This window comes from Channa argus, chromosome 18 (genome assembly GCF_033026475.1).
Source record: "Channa argus isolate prfri chromosome 18, Channa argus male v1.0, whole genome shotgun sequence".
NCBI classification, from domain to species: domain Eukaryota; kingdom Metazoa; phylum Chordata; class Actinopteri; order Anabantiformes; family Channidae; genus Channa; species Channa argus.
Genome location: NC_090214.1, coordinates 263,935 through 286,077, shown reverse-complemented (window position 1 = coordinate 286,077; position 22,143 = coordinate 263,935). Strand labels below are relative to the sequence as shown.

Sequence of the window (22,143 nt, the reverse complement as noted above, 5' to 3'; positions counted from 1 at the left end):
TTTTGATTTATATAAACACACAAACCGTTATAAAATGTCGTTGGTTTACCTCTTATACATATACTCATACCTATAATGCTGGTAATGAAAACAATATTTACTGTAAAACACTTGAAATGTTTATTTACAGAAACATCTGTGTTTTTGTACAATTGACCGCGAACAGGCAACTTTTCTAGTTTAACAAAACAACTTCAACTCCTGAGTAGTGGATACAACAAAATATATAAAGAATAAATAGAGAAGCAGAGCAGCTGTGTCAGTTACAGTAAAAGCCTCTTACTGCTGTACTGATTTATGTGAGAGCACTACTGTGAATGGAAAATGTTCTAGTACTTATTTGCCTCTGCTGCCTGAACATCAAAACTGTCAACATGTGTGGCCCCTGATTGCAAGTCAGAGTTAACAGGAAAAGTACTCATTATATAGAACACTTCCGGCAGGAACCAAGTATTCTACATAATTAGTACTTTCTTTTATGATATTATTATACAAAGTATCAAATTGTGCTGAACTAATGTTGAAAAACTGTCTGCTGGTAGAACTGCATTAAGTACAAAGACATATATTATAAGAGTTTAAAGAGAAGACAGGACACCCAGTTACATTTAAACTATTAGTCCAACACAAATTAGTACAGCAATAATTGATGTATATTGAGTATAGTAGTTGAGTATATGCAGTATTACTCACCTGTGGCAGAGTCCTGCAACGACTTTGACCCTGATTGGAATCCGAAATAAATACATCGACTGTGTCAATATTTAGTTTCCACATTTCTGCAGAGTTGAACACATAGAAACTGCATGTTGATCATTCCTCTGATTAATTATTAATACACCCTCATGATAATCTGCTGATGTAGCTGCTACACCTGCTACACCTCCACTGATGGAGCTGAAGGCAATGGAAGAAGTCAAAGTAAAGTAAGTTTATCACAAGGAACATTTAACTTGTCAAAAGGCAGAGAACACAGAGTCCAACATGTTGGTGTGTCTCCACCACCTTTTTTTTCTAAAACAATATTTGCAATGAATTAAAACTAGCTGCAGTATGAACAACCATAGTTAATGATGAGGGGATGAGCAGCACGTGCACAGGTGGGTTGTGGGCGACCGTGGTGCAGGAAGGTAGAGCGGTTGTCCACCAATCTCACAGTTGTTGGTTCAATCCCCACCTCATCCAATCACATGTCGAAGTGTCCTTGAGCAAGACACTGAACCCCAACTTGGTTGCTCCTGGTGAGTGTTGGCCAGCTGCTGGGAGCAGTTCCTCCCATCGGTGTGTGTGAGTGTGAATGGGTGAATAAGAAGCAGTGTAAAGTGCTTTGAGTGCCAATAGGTATATAAGTGCAGACCATTTACCATTTGTGGAGGACAGGAGACAATTTCTGTTTGGACTGGGAAAATGTTCCACAGGTTTCCGAATAGATATTCAGTGTTCTGGTGAAGTAGAAACATGTCTGACCTTACCGAGTTTACAAAAATGTTTCGCTAGAAAACAACCTACCACAACTCTGAGTAGCAGGGGCTCAACATCTGGCTGTCCAGCCCCCGTGATGCTGTGCTTCACTGGTTACCAGCAGCATTACCACAGATGTGGACAAAAATCAGGCTGATCACTAAATCTACATATACATGACAGTGTGGAAAGCAGCTGGAGAAACAACCAGTTACAGAAGAGAGAAATCCAGGTACTAGAACTTCATGATTAAACCACACAAGCTTATTATCAATGTAGATTTTATTAATTTCTCAACATTTTTTCTTTAACATTATTAATATTTTCATTATTAAGGCAACATGTACAGCTACAACAAACTGGGGGGAGGAGGGCTAATAGGGCTATGGGTGGGCCTTTACGCTCACAGTTTGGCCTTGTTCATGCGGCTCATCAGTTTGTCCAGTTTGATGGCAAGTGTCATGTCACCTTTGATCTGCAGCTTCCCTGACATAAAGGCCATCGTGGGCTTCAGCTTCCCTGAAACAACACAGGAAAAACTTTACCATGGAAACCACACTGCAGTATCCCATTGTGATCATTGCTATGGTTACAACAGTCATAGAATCCTCACTGTAACGTCCTACAGCTTTATCTGTTCATCTCATCTCTAAGTATTTTCTATAATTTTTTTCACTGTAACCATGGTGATGGCTTACCTGCGAACATCTTAGTGAAGTCACTTGAGTCCATCGTCATGACAACATCAGCTTTTACAGGTGGCTGACCCTGCCCCGCTCTGCCGGAGCCACTCTTCAGGTCTAGAAACCAAACGCCCCTGTGTTCTCCTTTTCCAGACACATTACAATCATGTTAATGAAATGACCACAGGATCTCCATATATGGCCATAATGTTTACAGGGTCTCTCTAGTATGTGGACCCACACTATAAATATTCCTACTGACTGTCCTGTTACCTGACAGGTCAAACTGATAAATGGCCTGCGTCGACTTAACGACGTCTTCATTGAGGATTCCTCTGATCACGTCAAATGTTTTTTCTATTGGCCCCCCAGAGGTGGAGGGTGTTGCTGAGGACGCTGATGCTGGTTTAAAAGCTGGGGTTGCTCCTAGCAACCAGGAGACAAAATCAATGAATAAAAAATGTCAGTTCGTATCTCTGAAAATAGTAAGGGGCGGAACAGAGATACATGAAAACTTTGGTTTAAAAAAATAAATGAAAATACGGCCATATTTACAGTATATGTGGTATTTACCATGTTGCTCCATTTGCTGGACCAGTGTGTCTGGTGTCTCATCCAGGAAGAAGTCAGGTAGCAAGGGGTGACCTGTTGACCAATCAGAGACCAGCATGAGTACCAAGTGACAGTGTGTGGGAATGCTAACTGTGCCTGTCAGTGCCAGATTAGCTTTAGCTGACCTGGTTGGACGGCGTACTGATCAAAGTCTCGGACTCCATACTCTTTCAAAACATCCTCATCCACCAAGAAGTGACCAGTGTAGTCCTTTGGTTGGGACAGGATGATGTAGGCAGCATCTGCTATAATGTCAGCTGTACGACACTGTTTAGCAATACCCTCCCCACCCAACATGTCCATAGCGGCTGTCTGGATCGCTACAGCAACAACACAGAGGTCAGAACAGGGTTAGGTTAGTATGCTAGTTTCTAGCGTCTGCCAGTTAGCATGCTAATATTTAGCCACTGACCAGTTTTGGGCCAAAGGGCGTTGACTGCAATTTGACCTTTGAACTCTTCTGACATTCCCAGGACACACATGGACATGCCATATTTTGCCATTGTGTACGCTGAAGAAGAAAACAGACATGTTCTTAATGCACAGGTGTATGATTGGACAGCTAGTCTTTTGGTTGCTATGGTTACCTGTGTGGTTCTTGAACCAAATGGGGTTGAGGTTGAGTGGAGGCGACAGGTTTAGGATGTGAGGACTTCGACTCTTCAGCAGATGAGGGATGACCAGCTTAGACCTGAAATCCGCAGATGCTCAAGAACTTGATAACCCAGCTCATTAACTCACCTTATTTAATCTTTATTTAAAGCTAATATAAGCAGTTTAATAACCACAGACTGGCAGGTGAACAGGTTGACTTGTTAACATTTACTTCCTATCATGTAGTAAACAGAAGGTTGCTAACATAAACTCATGAACAGCAGCTTGTGTAAAAAGCAATTAACAATACAAAGCCCTGCTCGTCAATGTGAGTTCCATAACAGTAAGGTGTCAGAGTCATACGTCAGGTATGTTCCTCTGAGGTTGATGCCCAGCATCAGGTCAACCTTTTTCATCTGAGTCTCTAGAGTTCCCGTCAGACTGATGGCACTGGCATTGTTCACCAGGATGTCGATACCTGCCAATAGGATGCAAACAAAATCAGTGTGGGTGCAGGATGCTTAGGCTTTATCACAGTAAGTCTCAGAACATAATCCACTGCGGGTAAACTAGTTAATGCACTGAGATCAACTTAAAAAATTAAAGACATTTGTTCACCTCCAAACTTGTCAACAGCTTTCTGGACGGCTTCTCCAACCTGCTTCTCATCACGAATGTCGACAATGCAGGCTAAAGCTTTCCCACCTGCTGCCTCAACTACGGCACACAGAGAAAAACAAAGAGAAAGAACTCAAAAACAACGGAAAACTGAAACAACATACTTTAATATTTTAAAGACCTGATTACTTTTTTAATTTTCAACTCCAGTGAACACATTTTACAGTGAGTGACAACAGCAAAAACATGGTTTGACATTTTCCAGCTCTCACAGCCTTAAGTTATGAAAGACTTCAAATTCATAAAAAAAAAAAATACACAAGGAGTAAAGTAAAATACCAGTCAAGCCGTCTAGTATTAAAAAAAAACAAAAACAAAAAAATAATTTAAAAAATCTGAATCAGAAAAAGCTAGATAAATGCTTAAATTTGTGTTTAACCCCCCCCCCCCCACATACATTTAATTAGTTTAAACATTTAAATAGTTATTTTTTTTAAAGTAAAAAGAACTGAAACAGCTGCTCACTGCTGTTTTCATCCTACTGCACATTTGTTGGACACTAGTTTGAGTGGTGGATCGATCTACATTTGTGAACAATAGTGGTTAGCTCGTTAGCTCCTCACCCTCCTGAGCGGCGGTGTAGATGGTTCCTGGCAGTTTGGGATGGGGTTCGGTGGTCTTGGCAGCAATGACGACGTTGGCTCCGTCTCTGGCGGCTTTCAGAGCGATGGCTTTACCGATCCCTCGGCTTGCTCCGGTGATGAAGAGAGTGCAGCCGGCTAGTTTCCTGAAATACACACAGAACATCCAGCTTTTGTGTGTTGTCTGTTCAGGAGGATAGGATGAGTATGTGTGTACTTTGTTAGCATGAAACTAATTTATCTGTGTGAGATAGACTAAAGTGCTGAGGAGTATAAAGATTGGGGAAACTCAAAAGGACAGAGTCACAGTTTTTAGGCATCAGGTGTCTATATCAAGAATTCAATAAGGTTTTCTTGCTGTTATCATTCCTCCCATTCATACTGGATTTTAAAACTTTCCTTCTAAACATGCTTACAATGTACGTGTGGAGATTCAAAAAGTCCTGGTCTTCTTTTTGAACAAAATTACATTCCATATTTTATCTCACTAATATGAAGCTTTATCAGTGTTTTATGAAAGACTTTATCTTTTAATTTTCAATAAAAGTTTTTTTTTATTATCCACATATTTGATTACCTCACACTGTTAAAAACTAAATTAAGAAAGAGAACATCTGCAGATCTTCTTCTTCTTCTTTTCCTTTCGGCTGTTCCCTGTCAGGATACGCCACAGCAAATCATGTGTCTCCATCTAACCCTGTCCTCTGTATCCTCTTCTCTCACACCAACTAACTTCATGTCCTCTCTCACTCTCTCAGGACAACAGCTGAAAATTTGCTTCTGGCCTACACGGGTCACCACCATCTTCACCATCACCAACACCTTTCCTTCATTCTTGCTGATACTCTTATCACACAACACATCTGACACTTTTCTCAACCCATTCCAACCGGCTTGCAGTCGCCTCTTCATCTCTTTTCCATAGTCTCCTTTGTTCTGAACCATTGACCCTAAGTACTTAAAGTCCTGCACCTTTTTCACCTCTGCTCCCTGTAACCGTTCCACCTGGGTCCCTCTCATTGATACACATGTATTCTGTTTGCTGCGGTTAACCTTCATTCCTCTGTTTTCCAGAGCAGACCTCCACCTGCTCCCTGTTCTCAATACAATCATCCCAAACATCATAGTCCATGGAGATTCCTGTCTAACCTCATCTATCAGCAAACAAGAAGGGGCTCAGAGCTGATCCTTTATGCAGACCCACCTCCACCTTGAACTCCTCTGTCACACCTACAGCAAACCTCACCACGGTCTTACAGCTCTCATACATGTCCTGCACCACTCTAACATACTTCTCTGCCGCTCCAGACGTCCTCATACAATACCACAGCTCCTCTCTCTGCACCCTGTCATACGCTTTCTCTAAATCTACGAAGGACAACATCTACAGATAGGAATCTTATTTATAATTACCCCCTCCTGACTCTATCACAAATTCCCTTACTGGACTGAATACCAATAAGAAGCATAGTGCAAAATTATGTTTTTGTGTGACATTTTTAACAACATTTTCTGCCACATCATTAATGTGTAGTTAAATATGAATTTCAGTATAAATATTTAGTTTATTCACAAATATAACTTCTCACAGCAAACAGAACATCCATGTCCCCCTACCCTTTTTCTCAGATTTTAATAAAGACTTAATAAAATACTTTAACACTGTAATAAACAAAATAATATGTATTTAACTGTTAAAATTCCACATGTTTTCCTTAAAGTTTATTTACATGTATATACGCTTAAAAAAAGTTGATATTTATTAATTTTTGTGTTGAATAGCATTGTTTAATGAAGCTTTAGAAAACTTCCTGTTTACTGTTCCTGTTTACTCTTACAGCTGAAAATTAGTTTCTGGCCTACAAAGGCACGCCACCTTACGACTAATTCGGACAAAGGTCACAGGGCAGAGACACCAGAACCAAACAAGGTTATAACTTTTCATTCGCCTTCTACACAAACCACATCTGAGCAGTGTTTTCTTCAGCAAAACCTCCATTGTGTTTTGCAGTAACGTTAGATTGTAAAAATGCAGTGAACAGTGTAGTGTATACATATTGGTATAGGATTCTGCGAGTATTCCTAAACAAGAGCAGTTTTACAGTCAGAGTTGCTTTCACCAAACCATGGTTGGGAATGTAAACTTTTAAAAGGACATGCTCATCGACCACAGGCCGAGTCGATCAGAACCAAAGTCGGTCCAGATTTAGGATCAGACGAGCGAACTGTCAGTTTCGGCTCCAGGAGAGTCCAAACAAATGATTGTTTTATTCACTTAAACATTAGGATTTTCCTAAATATGTTCAAGGTTTAATGCGCTCCCTCGAAATGGAGTCGTGAGTTGTCGGACCGCCTATGGACAGAATCTGTGTGCAGAACGGTTTGATAACGAGGCGCTCAGTTACTAGGGCAGCGGTCCACAGACTCTGTAGAAAAACCCTCAACTTCAAAACTACACGGCTGTAAGGTGATAAGAAAATGTGCCAAAACTAAACTACACACAGTTATTACAATAAGGTCCCGCGGCCCACATTGGCTGGACTCTCACAGTGAAAGTGGTTAATCCGCAAAACTCCCAATTTATTCTGGGGTGATTCTCCGTTTACCGTACAGACACCGTTTGGGACTCTTCTGCTTGTGAGCGAACAAACGTGGCCCGCAGCCGGACGTGTGCACTCACCCTGTGTTCTGCAGCATTGTTGCTTTCAGCTGACTCAAGAAAGGTGCAGAAACCGTTCAGACAGATTGTGCTAGTGCTGAGGAATATTACCCTGTTGTCTTCTCCACCTTTCACCCACATAAATATCCTTGAGCTAACAGGATGTTACTGATCACCGACTTTACTCCACTTCCGGTCTACAGAAAAACCTTTGTAATGACTCAGAGGTTTCCAAATTTAACATCCCCACCGAGGCGATTTATCGACCTTTCAGCAACTACAAATTAGAGAAAAGATAGACCACAATAAAATAAATAAACTAGCTAAAAAGTCTTCAACAAAAAAATCTTAGATATTTATTATATTCTAAATATAGAGACACAAGAAGCTTTAGGTTAAGATATACCACTATAGAATATGATTTTTTTTAGTTTATTAATTTACTGTTATTCGTTATCTAACGGCTATAATTATTATAAATATTATCAATTGTCTTATGTCTAGTCTATGAAATAAGATCAGGTATTATATCAGAAGTTTCAATGTCAACTGGACTTTTCTTCTTGGTTAGAAGCGTTTTGTTACTTATCCAAGGAGCTTCTTCAGTCTTCTTCTAACCAAGAAGAAGAAAGAATTCCAGTTGATATGATTCAATCGTCTGATAACCAAACCTAGGTGAATGAGAATCTTCACCGACTATGAAAACTAGTAATAATTAGAGAAATGTCACAGCTCCTCTACATGCTGCTTCCTGCACACTTTCAGCTTGTCAGTACTACACCATCTTATATTTGCTGGTATGTTCATGTCCTGTTCATACTGGACCACATTGAACCCTTGGGCCAATAATCCTAGTTCAGATTTTTGGAGATTAATCTGACTGCAGGATTCTGTACTACTACACCGAGGATAATTAAAATGGGGATCAAACTAACTGAATTGTGCATGTTTTCCCACTGTAAGAACTGACTTTATTGATTAACTTAATATTATCTATTCGATTCCGATCCGAGGCGTGTCCCCGAGACGCCATGTTCCCCTGTGACGTCACCAAACGGGAAGTGAACTCGTTGTTCTCCATGGTCGCTGCCTGGCTGCGGAACGGGAGGCTCGAGGACCAAAACAGCTCTTCCTCTTCTCCTCATCTTCCTCTTCCTCTTCACGGACCATGGACGGGTGAGCTCAGAGGAACCTCCCGAACCTTTACCGTACATTCCCGAAACCGTTTTTCCTTCCTTCCTTTCCTCTTTACCCGCGTTTCCTTGGTGACTGAACCGCACCTGCACGAGCCTCTGGTGTCAGTCCCTCCCGCCTGTTTGTTGTGGTTTAGTCCTATACCGAAACCTCTTCCCGCCTCAGAACCCTTCCCCCCCTCCCCCCTCTTATACGACTCCCTCTCTCCATCAGTCTCTGGCTCCTGGTTCCGTTTGTCGCTCGCGTGCTTCATTTGTTTCCCGTGTTGCTCTTTTTTTCTCGTTTTGTTTTGGTTCAAAGTGTCGCGAGCGAACAGTGACGATTCAGCAGCGGGATTTGAAATCCCGCGATAAATGAGTACAGACTAGTAGTACAAACTACATACAGTTTGTTTAGTCTCTAAAGGAAATAAATGGTCTCAGTAGAACTTGTTCTAATGTTCCCTAAACCCGCTTTACTGGACAGCTGAAATCAGCAACATGTTAATTTAAAAAATTAAAACTTTAAAGAGACGTTTCATTGTCCAAAGTAAGTCACAAGTTCAGAGAGAGAACTGAAATAACCAACTAACAAGCCACTGATAATTATATTTCTACCAGTATAAACTACTGTAGATCAGTTGTTAAGGCAGTTGTCCACGGACCACAGGGTCAGTGGTTCGATATGTTAAAGTTTAGTGTCTCGCTGGGCAATACCCTGGACTCCCAACAGCCCTTTCACATTCTTAGCTGTGCAGTGCTGGTCCAAGCCCGAAAGAAATTGGGGAGGGTTGCGTCAGGAAGAGCATCTGATGTGGCAAATCAACATGCGGACAATGATCCACTGTGGCAACCCTGAATGTACAGGATCAGCCAAAAGACTAAATAAATAAAATGGTTTGTCAGTCATCAGAAAATTGGTTGCAGTATGATGAAAGAGTAAAATCACTAAACTGACTTTTTTTTATTTAAGGAGGGCGGACTTCATGCAATCCTCCCTTTTTATATCTGTAGCTGGTGAGCAGGCTTTTCATGTAGTGATGTCTGAAGCAGGCTAATCGAGAGAGTATCGAGCTTTTGATGCAGAAGTATTCTAACAAGCTGTTTTGAAGCCAGAAAAAAAAAAATCACGTGACTACCCCAAATGAAATCATTGCGTCACAATCCTGTCAGAAAAGTGTTGCATTGATTTTGAACATCAGATATTCTTCATTCTGCTATTTTAGAATTGCAGACATGTTGTTTGTCTGTGGTATCGGTATAAACAACCTGTCTGGGTTTTCTTTAAAATGATGAAATGATTAGTTAAAATAATCTGCTAATAGTTTGTTAATTTATGAAATTTAAGTGATTTATTATTTTCAGCAACTGTTTGAGTCATTGTGATAAGATAGTGTGTATTATTAATGTTTGTCTGCAGGAATCAGTGTTTACGTCATCTCCCAGCTGCTCTGCGAGCATGAGCACGTCCAACCTGTCCGCAGGTGAGTACTCTCTCTCTTTGTGCCTGTAAATCCCACTGATCATCTGTTCATCTTTGTCTTATTTACCTTTTTGTGCTTCTTCACAGTGGATGGCACTGATAGGCTGTGTGTTTCTGAGCGTGCTCAGTCCGTCCCATCTCGGGTGCTACACCTGCGTCAGCTGCCTGCCGACGTTTCTGAACAGGAAGTGCTAACTCTGGCACTGCCATTTGGCCAAGTTAATAAGCTGATAACGTTGAAGGCCAAAAATCAGGTAACTGTTTCCAATGAGGATTACATTAGTAGTTGCTTTCAGCAGAGACGAGATAAGTACCAGAATATTGTACTCAAGTAAATAAGTTACGCATTTAAGCATTTAAGCATTTAAAGGACGCCTAGTGCCCACTCTGTCACACTTACAATCGGAGGTGGAAGAAGTACTCTAGTCTTGTAGTGTTACTATTGGCAGAGTACAGAAGGTCTGTCCTCAGTTTGCAGCAGTATTAAAAGCAGAATATTTGAAACTTGCTTTAAACACTAACTACACTTTTGATAGAGTTTTTTAGGCTTCTAGGATCTGTAGATTTCCATCACTTTTTTTTCTAGTGTGGTACAGTGGAACTTTTGTTCTGTTTCATTGCGAAGAATAATAGTAAAGGTACTTAAAATGTGAACACTTTTCTGATAGGACATTGCTTTTCTCCTTGACTTAGATTTTTTGCTGCCTTGTACCTCCCTTATAAGTCACTTTGAATAAAAGCGTCTGCTAAATGACTAAATGTAAATGTTAAAAAAGTCAGCTCATGGCTTCCTAATGATTAGAAAGATTTTGACTTGTAACTTGTCTTGATTTGTAAAGTCTTACTTTTTTGTCCATTTATTTTTGACCACACTGTAGATAATCTAGAGGTATATTTGTTTGGGGGGGCAATTTATGGTTTTTGATAAAACTTTTATTTCGTCATTTCTGTCTATTTTCATTTCTTTTTTTTATTAAAATAATTTAAAGGCTCTCATGTTTATTTTCAGGCATTTATAGAAATGGGGTCAGAGGAAGCAGCGGTTACTTTGATGAACTACTACACCTCAGCCACACCCACCATAAGGAATCAGCCAATCTATATTCAGTTCTCCACCCACCGTGAGCTCAAGACAGACAATCTCAACAATCAGGTCTCGCCCTAATTTATTAAAACAATCTTGAAAGTGTTTTTTAAAAGTATATTAATACATGTATTTTAATGATTTATTTTATCTAAGTGATTATATTTCAATGTATTTAGCTTTATTTAATTTTTATGGACTATATCAATTTATGTGGATGGATTTCCTATTTACAAAAAAGCGATTGCGGCAGAATACATACACAATCTCATAAGAGCTTACAAATTGACATTATTAAAGTGTTACAGTTTAGAAAAATAACCCAGGTGCAGAAAAATCTGAGTTTAGAGGAGAATTTTCATTCTTGCTTTGTATCCCATTTGTCTTGTATGAACAAATTATTTATTTTGGGTATGGCTGATGAAACGTGTTGTTTTACTTTTTTTTTTTTAAATGTGTCAGGCGGCACTGCAGACCATCAATGCTACAGAAATGCATTCTGGGAACATGACGACAGGTGTGGATGGGCGGGGCCCAGCACGTGGTCAGAGTCCCGTCCTGAGAATCATTGTGGAGAATTTATTTTACCCTGTGACCTTGGAGGTCCTACAGCAGGTCAGTTTAATATTATTGTTCTTGTGTTGTTAAAATTTAGTTTAAATATGTTTATAAAATTTATAATATAAGTGTTGGTGTTACAAAGTACAATTTATTATCCTCTTAATATTTAGTAAACAGGGAAAAAATCTTCCATGCATAAAGCTATAATAAAACGTTATTTTAAAAGTAATAGTTTTGCACGTGTTGGAATTTAAATAGTTTAAAACATGTAATATTAAAAAAACAAAGTGAAAAATGGACTTTGTGGTTTATATTTTAGCTTTAAATAGTAATACAATACTATTAATAAAATAATACGGAAAAATAAAACGAGTAACAGCACATATAATATGTAGAACATAAGAAATCCCATAATTCCCATGGCTTTGCACTTAGTGAATTTTAATTTAAATTATGATTATATGTTTCAACGTAATATTGGAGAAGAACGATTACTGTGCCCAATCATGTTTCGCAGTTATGCTCTCATTTTGTATTTTGTTCGGGGAGCTCTGAGCTGGGCTGCTGCATGTTTCGTTCTGTCAAAGACTCTACAAAACAAGATGGTTCACCTGCTGGCTAAGTCTGTTAGCATCCTGTCACAAAGCCAGGCAGTTTTATGACCACAGAAGAAGAGCCAAAAGAGCGATACAGCAAAAATTACAACTGATATTCTTTAGGTCAGTGGTGGACTAAGGCCTGAGTTCAGACCCAAAGAGTCTGCTTTGTATCTAGACCATGTCCTGTATGCAGCCAAGAAAACATGGGCACATCTTTCCTGATAGATTTTAATTGTTTTTTCTAAACTAGTCTATTAGTATCAGCTTTAGCTTCAATATGTTTATGTTAATATAGGAAACTGTGTGGGATGTAAACATACAACAAGGTGCCCATATTGGAAAATTTCCCTTAATAACTGACATTTGTATAATGAGAGTTCCAGTCTTCGCTTGCATGTTCTCTGGGTTGCAGTTACGCTTTCATCAGCAAACTGTAGTTTGATTATCGCTGTCTGTTTCCAGATCTTTAGTAAGTTCGGCTCTGTATTGAAGATCATCACGTTCACCAGGAACAGTCAATTTCAGGCTCTTCTGCAGTTCAGTGATCCTTTGCACGCTCAACACGCCAAAGCTGTGAGTCGTGTGCACACTAACAAAAACACACACTTGTACAAACATACAGCAAACTGAAACATGATATTGTGTGTAAGTAGAAACTGGTAGAAATGAAATAGTAATGGATTCCACCATTACCAGCTCTACTACAAAGTTAGTGGGCCAATCAGATGGCAGCTTTCTGACCTTTTCTGTTGCAGGCTCTGGATGGTCAGAACATCTACAATGGCTGCTGCACGCTAAGAATTGACTTCTCCAAACTGAGCGCACTCAACGTCAAGTATAACAACGACAAGAGCCGAGACTTCACCAGAGCCGACCTCCCGACCGGAGAGCTAGAGCCGGCCGCGTTCGGTGAGCCCAGCTAACCATGACCTTTGACCCAAGACCTTTTGAAAGGTTTTACACCAGGAAACATCTTTGTCCCCATCTGCTGTAGACAGAACCTTTTGTTGTTGCTAAACTAATTGCAATTCTGTTGCATAAGATCGACAGTATAACTTCACGTTTGTGTGATACACCTGCTGTCTTTGACTGAGCTCTGATTGGACAATAACTGTGTGTCTGTGTGTTACAGGTGTGGCTCTCCCTCCCTATGGAGCTGCAGCTTTCACACCCACATTCCACCAACACACAGGTGAGACAAACATCACTGTATTTTAATCAGTGTTGAATATGTGGATCAGTAATTGAAGTTGTGTTCAACCAAGATCTTTTTTCTATTGTTGAAGGAGCATAGTTTTTCTTTTCCTTTTGGCTGTTTCCTTTCAGGATACGCCATAGCGAATCATGTGCCTCCATGTAACCCTGTCATCTGCATCCTCTTCTCTCACACCAACTAACTTCATGTCCTCTCTCACTAAAACCATAAATCTCCTCTCTGGTCTTCCTCTAGACCTCCTGCCTGGCAGCTCCAACCTCAGTATCCTTCTGTTGATATATTCATAGTCTCTTCTCTGAACATGTCCAAACCAACTAACCAACTAATCTGGCCTCTGACTTTATCTCCAACACATTTAACATGAGCTGTCCCTCTGATGTCCTCATTCCTGATCCTGTCCATCCTCGTCACTCCCAAAGAGAACCTCAACATCTTAGGCTCTGCTACCTCCAGCTCTGCCTCCTGTCTTTTCTTCAGTGCCACTGTCTCTAAGCCGAACAACATCTCTAGTCTCACCGCCATCTTGAACATCTTTCCTTTCATTCTTGCTGATACTCTTTTATTACACAACACACTCCACCCGTTCCAACCTGCTTGCACTAGCCTCTTTACCTCTTTTCCACACTCTCCGTTGCTCTGAACCGTTGACCCTAAGTACTTAAAGTCCTGCACCTTCTTCACCTCTGCTCCCTGTAACCTCACTTATCTGCCAGTCATTTTACACACCACCATCCTGTGTTGTCTGGCTACACTCTCCCCTACAAACACTTTACAGTCACTGGTCTCTTTCAGATTACATTGACATAAGATGTTTCTTCTGTAAGAAAGTGTTCACTACAGCCATTTCCATCCTCTTTTCAAATTCTACCACCATCTGTCCTTCTGTGTTCCTGTCCTGAAGACCAAACCTGCCCATCACATTCTCATCACCTCTGTTCCCTTCTCCTACATGTCCATTGAAATCTGCACCAATCACCACTCTTTCACCTCTGGGGAGGCTCTGAATCACTTCATCTAACTCACTCCAGAATTTCTCTTTGTTTTCTAACTGACATCCTACCTGTGGTTCGTTATAACTAACAACATTGAACATCACGCCTTCAATTTCCAGCTTCAGACTCATCAACCTGTCTGATATTATTTTCACCTCTACAACATTCCTCACAAACTCCTCTTTCAGGAAAACTCCTACTCCATTTCTCTTCCTATCTGACCCATGGTAGAACAACTTGAACCCTGCTCCTAAGCTTCTAGCCTTGCTACCTTTCCACCTGGTCTCCTGCACACACAGTATTTCCACCTTCCTTCTCTGCATCATGTCAATCACCTCTCTAGATTTCCCTGTCATAGTCCCCACATTCAAAGTCCCCACTGTTACCCCTACATTCTTAGCTTTCCTCTTCTCTCTCTGCCTACGAACACACCTTCCTTCTCTCCTTCTTCGGCCAATAGTCCAATTTCCACCGGTACCCTGTAGGTCAACAGCACCAGTGGCTGTCGTTGTTAACCCGGGCCCCAACCGATCCGGTATGGGAGTCATTGTCATGATGGCATTTTTAATTTGGCATGTGTTTTATGTCGGGTGCCCTTTATGACACAACCCTCTGCATTTATCGAGACTTGGGACTGGCACAAGAAGACAATGGCTTGTGTCCCCTCGTGGTTGCATTTTGAAGGAGCTTGGTTAAGCTGCAGTATCTTGCACAATAAAACTGTAGCAATAGACTCAAAATCCGATTTGTTCCAGCTTCACAAATCTGACATTTTTATTTTTTATGTTTTGACTGGGGTTGCCAAAGTTAGGGTGCTAATAACATGTTAGTGCAAATTCCTTTTAAAACCACTAATTTGCCGAAGAGCTCGACTTAGATTCTCAGCTTTCCAGCAGTGAAATTAACAAATGTTAAGTTGTAGTTGTTTTTGGTGCAGTTTCCCCACTGTCTGCCTCTAATGGAGGCCAGGGCAGCTACTACACACACACACTCACACACACACACCTGCTCAGGTGAGACAGCTTTCTGCCTTTTTTATGTTAAGAGGTCCTAATCAGAAAGAACACTTTTTAGGAATCCGTTACTAGACATCTGTTAAAATAAAGACCTCATCATTAGCTAAACATTTATAGAAACTTTCAGTAATTCTTTAAACATCTGCATACAGTTGGAGGCTGTGCTCACCTAGGCTGGACACAGAAACAGATCCGCGTTGGTACATGGGACAGAAAGGGGAAAGATGGCAGGGAGTAGGCCTTAATGATGGTCGCCTAAGGGCTTATTTTAGGATGGGTTGGTACAGTTTAATAATCCCCTGTCCATCAGTGGGTGTTTAAATTCATCTGACTGGAGATTGGGGGGATAAATGATAATTATGAAGAGTGGAGAAATGTGAGGAACGCTGCAATGCCCTAGTAATTTCCAAAACTCTTCACCCTCCCTAAAAACAGCTGCAGAAAAAAGCAGCTCACTCTACTATAATGTCCTGTCTGATTAGGGCTTTACTGTATCATTACACACAAATGCCACTTGACAAGTGCAAAACCACTAAAAGTAGGTTGCTAAAAAACCTGAACATGATAAATGCAAAACTGTGATGTCAGCGCTGCCTTGATCAAGTTCTGCTGCAGTCTGTCAACAGCCTCCACCTTAAACCTGTCCCCCCCTCCCTCTACCAGCTGAATCAGTGATACTGATAGTGACTAATTTCTATAATCATTTTAAACCTTACCTAGTTATTAATATCAGGACTATTTTATTTTATGTGGATAATAAGAGGAAGAACATATGACTTTGCTGTTGTAGAAATTAGTTAATAATTTTATGTTAATAATAATAGTCTGCAACAGTTTAAGTGATGTCAAATTAAACATTAATGTAACTTTTTAACGATGTTTTACTTGCTGTTCGTCTTGTTTAAGCTTTATTATTTTATTCAGTTAAATGAACAATAAAACATTATGTCTTCTGATTTAAATAACATTTCAGATTTTTAAAATATGATTTGATTATAATAATATTTATTGAATTTATATAGTAATTTACTTGTTCTGATTTAAATAGTGTTTTTATTTCACAGTTAAAAACATTTTTCTTCTTGTCCTCAGCTCTGTCCATGGGAGCTGTCCCTGGCTCGTTGGTGTCCCCCCAACGCATGTCGCTGCAGATGGCCCCCCCCCCTGTCCATTGTGTACTGCTAGTATCTAACCTGAACCCAGAGGTTAGATGTCACACTATCGCAAAATAACGGAGAATGACGCACCTTCAGGAAACTTTATTAACACTTTTTGTCTCTGCAGAGCATCTCACCACACTGCCTCTTCATCCTGTTTGGTGAGAATACTTTAATCAGTGCCACACAGAACTTCATTGAAAACACATTCAAAATTAATTAATGCTGTTCAGTGAGAAAATCTTTGATTAAAAATAATAGTTTTCTGCTGAATTGAGGTGCTAATTATTTTACAGACGCCATTTAAATTTGATTAGTTTTAAGCCAAGACAGTACATAAAAAAACGACAAACCGGGAAAGTTTTATTAGAAACTTCTGTTTTTTTAGAAGAGAGTTTAACACAAAAGTCAGAGCAATAAACATTTGAGTTAAGATGTGAAAATGTGAATAATTAGACATGAAATATTGTTACAGACTTCTGGAGTCTGGTCAACAAGTGAACCACATTTAATTTACTTTAAATCAGTAGGTATTTCACTTTAGTTTTATCTATTTGTCTTTCTGAAAAGACGTGTTACATATTTTCAAATTATCATTAATAAACTGAAGTTTGATTTTGCTGAAGTTTTTTTATGTATTTTTTGTGTTTTATAGGTGTTTATGGAGACGTTCAGAGAGTGAAAATCCTCTTTAACAAAAAGGAAAATGCTCTTGTTCAGATGACCGACGCCACTCAAGCTCAACTCGGTCTGAATAGTTTTTATTATCGGATGTAAAACACAAATATACTTAAGACCTTAACCTGTGTTTTGTTAAATATTTATATTTTTGGTTTTATTTCATGAGAGACATAATCTTATGATTTTGCTTACATTTTTTCATTTTAACATTTTCCTTCTAACTTCATGGAAGCACTTGGAAAACTAGGGTTTTGTAAACAATTGACTATAAACCTTCTACACACAAATAAACTAAATAAATAAATGTGCTGGTAAAGATTTTAAAATAGAAAAGTTTCTAAAGTTTCCAAGTTGTTTTCTTTTTTTTTTTAAATACAATTTCTTTTTTGTCTTTTTGAAAAATGTTATATATTTTATCCTTAATATTTTCTAAACACTGAAAGCCACAAAAGTGTGAAACGGAATCAAAAGAAAACATAAAAATCAAAGTGAATAGTTTTGAAATGTTCAAAAAGTAAGCATCTTTAACTTTTCAGACATTTTGGTTTTTGAGTTTGTTTGGATTTTATTTAAAAGCTGTATACAACAAATTTAACAATATTTAAAATAATGCCAATAATGTCTTTTAAACAATGTTTTAATATATAATTAATATTTTATTAATTTGATTAAAAAAATACAGATATAATAAAATTTTTAAACAGTTTTTATTCTGTTTACATATATGTCAAATTACAACTTACATACAACTTACAACAAACTTTTAAAAAGCCATTAAACATTAAAATGTTTTAACTAATCTCAATTAAATCTCTTTTATTTAAATCTTTACCCCTGACAGCAATGAGTCACCTGAATGGGCAACGTCTCCACGGTAACGTGATCAGAGTCACATTGTCTAAACACCCTGTGGTGCAGCTGCCTCGTGGAGGGGCTGGACAGGAAGAGCAGGCACTGACACGGGACTTCTCAGGCTCCGCCCTCCATCGCTTCAAAAAACCCGGGTCCAAAAATTTCAACAACATCTTTCCGCCATCTGCCACCCTGCATCTCTCAAACATCCCGTAAGAGGGGTATTTTATTCACTGCAGCAATTAAATATTTACTTTTTCTATTGCACATATATAAATAACATACAAAAGGATAAGGCCGATCAATTTCTGTGTTTCAAAAATCACAGCAGTTTCCATTTTTTTGCCGACAATACTCAATACTTTATTTCAGCTGTGAAGCCCACAGGTTTGTGGACAACCAAAAATGAATGGCCTTTAATTATTAAAATATGAATAAAATTTATTATAATATAATATATAATTCATTATCTGTAATCACTTATCCTGTTCAGGGTCATGCCAGCTATCATTGGATAAGTGATAGGGTACATCGATGACAGGTCTCCAGTCTGTCTCAGGGCCCACACAGAGAGACATACACAGACAGACAACTATTCAAACTCACAACTACAGGAAATTTAGAGTCTCCAATTAACCTAATAAGAATGTGCAAACAACACACATTCTTAAAAATCTATGCGAGAAAAAAAAATACATTTTTCAATTCAGTAGTATGTTGCGTATCCTAAAATCACATAGAAATGGCTTATTCCTGCCTCATCACCCAGCAGTGTACAAAGCTGTTTTCCACTGTGGTTAATATTCTTCCTTCTTCTTTGTCTCCTAGCTCTTCAGTCAGTGAGGAGGTGTTGAAGGACTTATTTTCCTCCAGTGGATTCACAGTCAAAGCCTTCAAGTTTTTCCTGTGAGTACCAACAACATGCAACTTAAAAACTTCAAAACCTAATGATATATAGGCATGTTCTGCAGCCTTCCAATTCCTGCCTTTGGGCTGCAACTTAAACCCGGTTTTTCTTTACATTTTGGAAAATTTAAGGATGAAGAATTAGCTGTTAATCGTTATTTTGCTACAGGCTGACCTTTATATATGCAGACAACTTACACCAAATTACTGAAGTGAAGAAAACCTGATGGTTTTCCATCATGTTGTGAAGCATTCTAATTCCTGCACAGTCAGTGTAATTAACTTAGTCAGAATTATATCTTTTTGTATTTATTAAAGTGTTAGAAGATAGGATTTTGCTTTTGCACTCTAATACACTGCCAAAGTGGGCGTGAGAAAACGTGACTCGAGCAAAGAAAAGTTTCACAAGTGAAACTGAACACAACATGGCTGCTTCATGTTTTCTCTTTTTTTTTTCTTTTTATGGTCATGTTTTGATGATGCCAATTCCTCTGATGTAACAGCAAGGACAGGAAGATGGCTCTGATGCAGCTGGCATCAGTAGAGGAGGCTATTGAGGCTCTGATTTCTCTGCATGACCACCAGCTGGACCATAACCAGCACCTTCGAGTCTCCTTCTCTAAGTCCACCATCTGACATATTTAGACTCTCTGAGTTCACCATCTAACCCTCTTGAGTGTCCAAGTGCACATCTGAACTTCTCTGAATCTCCACCATCTCCATTTCATTGTGTCTGAGTCCACCAACTGACCCTCTTTGACTCTCCAAGTCCTTTGACCTTTACGGCCGACTAAGTAGAGGTCAGGGCTTCTGATTTGCCCATAGAACTAGCAGACCAATGGGACAGCCCTGGTACTGTGCCTACAAATGCTCTGACATCACAGTCACGGACGATGTCATAAAGGGTCATTCCCATGGTTACAGAGCACATTCCTGAGCAGACTGAGGACTTAGTAGCAGTGTTTTGTGGGTAATGGAGTCCAACAGTGAGCCAATGTGAGTCAAACTTTCTTTGTCTAAATGTTAAGTTATGTGATGGAAAGAAAATCAGGAAGTTTCTTTTAAGTGAGAATTTTTAAAATGAAATCTACCTTTTCATAGAAAGGGGGAAAAGCTTTTCTAATTTCTAATGTTTAGAGTTGCCCTGCATCAATAGAATATTCGGTCTTTTTTAATCAGCAAAAATCATAAAATTATGGGTTTTAAAAATATATGTACGACCATCTGTCTATCTATCTATATAGATAGATAGATATATAGAGGATACATCTGTAATATTTTACAAAAGATATAAAAAAATATATTTTCTTTTCATTACAAACTTTATTTTTTACTCTTCTGCACCCCTACCATCTGATTGGATGAATTATCATCACTATAATTATTACCTAACTTACCTAATTTTGCTTGCTGCGATCTCAACAAACCTTCTTCGGTGCCTTATTTTTTCAATTTTTCTGCTGGCTTTTGATTTTTGATTTTTACCGCATTTGGGTGGAGTTTCGGTGGTGGGGTCGTATTATTTTTTGTAGTTTTTCACTAGTAAAATATTTTTGTTGTGTTGTTGGTAAATTGGATTTTAATCATGAATGTATTTATACTGTAAAACATAAACTAGGTAATGATTTTGACATCCTGCCACCTGTCGTACCTTTGTATGTATGTGTGTGTATTTATATCTGTGTGTGTGTGTTTGTGTGTGTGTGTGTGTGTATCATGCTGAGCTGTAATTGGTTCGCTTCAAATGTCCCACCATTTTTTCTATTAAAAAAAGTATTTTCATTTGAATTCTGCTGTTGTTTTTTATTTTACTTCCGCTGCACCACTAAAGAAACTGCTGTTTGTTTTCATTTCGTTTGGATCTGCTGGATTTTCTTGAACAGGAAACAAGCCACAAAAAACAAGAAGCTGCCAATTCCCAGTTTGCCTTCTGACCTTAAACCAGAGTTGAGTTGGTAAATGTTGCTTCTTTTGTTTAAGTTAAAATTTTGTTTTGTTTAAATTATATAGCCTCAGCAGAGCATAACAGAAAACTAAGAAAACTTTATTTTTAATATTTATATCTATTTTTCAAATCAGGTAATTTGTGTTACAAGTACCCACATTACACTGGTTTAGACTTTGGTTGAGATTTATCCTTTTTTTAATCAACCTGTTTAAAATATTTTTTAAACAATTATTTAGTGACTACAAAACCTAGGGGAAAAAAGAGTTTGTGTATTAATGTGGAGAGGGTCAACCCAAGCCAAAGTTTGTGTGCCTTTTTAATTGGATCAACCCATTTTCTCAACATAATTTCCTAATTAAAAACGCTTACTTAACGTTCTCGTTACATATTTGTACACGTAATGTAAAAGTACAAGGCTTGCTACATACCACTTATTTTTTAATGCACATTAACATTTTTATGGTTTCATGTCTTCATAGTTGTACTATGTTACAAAAAAATGTTTTCACTGTACATATATTTTATTGTGTATCTATGATTTTTTGTTTGCTTGTTTTGTTTTCATGTCTTCACGTTCAATGAATACTTCACAAGTTGTGTGAATTTTGTTGATTTAAATAGTTAAACTGCTTTCACAACTATGCCACATTTTTTCAACTGGTTTTAACTTTTTTTTTTAACATGATGCTGATTTGCTGAACTAAAACATGCAGAAAATGTTTAACTTTACACAACCACGTTACATCAAACGTGATACGAGTAACACCTAACATTTTACATGTAATGTTAAATTTTCACTTGTAAGACTTCACACTTGAACATCACGTTACTATAAGAATTTAAACATATTACTTTAAAAAAATGTGAGTGTGTGTGTGTGTGTGTATATATATATATATATATATATATATATATATATATATATATATATATATATATATAGCTGATTTTGCATTTAGTTTAGTTCATTGTTTTCATGTTAGATGCAAATAAAAACTTACACAGTGCAGCATCTAGCTAGCTTATAACATGTTACAGTATGTTAGACATTAAAATCTGTATATTTACATTGCACATAAGTATGTAGTTACAAGGATGTTAATTGCATACATTATTGCTTCTTGTACTACGTTTATGTGCCACCTACATGTATGTAGTTTAAATGTATATTAATATTTAAGTGTATTATGTTTTTTTTAACTACGACA

At 38.4% G+C, this 22,143-nt stretch overlaps 2 protein-coding genes across 2 annotated transcripts; one reads left to right on the top strand and one right to left on the bottom strand.

Moving 5' to 3' along the window:
- Positions 1-1,725: 1,725 nt before the first annotated feature.
- Positions 1,726-7,452, bottom strand: hsdl2 (hydroxysteroid dehydrogenase like 2). Its single transcript, XM_067483907.1, has 11 exons — positions 7,290-7,452; positions 4,592-4,755; positions 3,969-4,067; positions 3,714-3,828; positions 3,344-3,447; positions 3,169-3,267; positions 2,882-3,076; positions 2,718-2,789; positions 2,418-2,570; positions 2,160-2,288; positions 1,726-1,980 (listed from the first exon to the last, which is right to left on the bottom strand). The coding sequence occupies exons 1-11, from the start codon at positions 7,304-7,306 to the stop codon at positions 1,865-1,867; spliced, it is 1,263 nt and encodes a 420-aa protein (XP_067340008.1). The 5' UTR covers positions 7,307-7,452; the 3' UTR covers positions 1,726-1,864.
- A 610-nt stretch (positions 7,453-8,062) lies between these two features.
- Positions 8,063-21,062, top strand: LOC137103498 (polypyrimidine tract-binding protein 3-like). Its single transcript, XM_067483904.1, has 14 exons — positions 8,063-8,444; positions 9,861-9,924; positions 10,011-10,177; positions 10,933-11,076; positions 11,470-11,622; positions 12,630-12,740; positions 12,923-13,076; positions 13,300-13,359; positions 16,484-16,596; positions 16,676-16,709; positions 17,204-17,296; positions 18,071-18,293; positions 18,910-18,987; positions 19,491-21,062. Exons 2-14 carry the CDS (start codon positions 9,900-9,902, stop codon positions 19,621-19,623), a joined length of 1,488 nt encoding a protein of 495 aa, XP_067340005.1. The 5' UTR covers positions 8,063-8,444; positions 9,861-9,899; the 3' UTR covers positions 19,624-21,062.
- The last annotated feature ends 1,081 nt before the right edge of the window (positions 21,063-22,143 follow it).

Excerpts from the sequence above, each read along its gene's own strand:
- hsdl2 (XM_067483907.1), bottom strand. Across the intron at positions 3,448-3,713 it reads CTCAGAGGAACATACCTGAC|GTCTAAGCTGGTCATCCCTC; the intron begins GTATGACTCTGA and ends TGCGGATTTCAG. Across the intron at positions 3,268-3,343 it reads TTGGTTCAAGAACCACACAG|CGTACACAATGGCAAAATAT; the intron begins GTAACCATAGCA and ends TTTCTTCTTCAG.
- LOC137103498 (XM_067483904.1), top strand. The coding sequence starts at position 9,900 with ATGAGCACGTCCAACCTGTCCGCAG. Across the intron at positions 10,178-10,932 it reads CGTTGAAGGCCAAAAATCAG|GCATTTATAGAAATGGGGTC; the intron begins GTAACTGTTTCC and ends GTTTATTTTCAG. Across the intron at positions 11,623-12,629 it reads CCTTGGAGGTCCTACAGCAG|ATCTTTAGTAAGTTCGGCTC; the intron begins GTCAGTTTAATA and ends GTCTGTTTCCAG.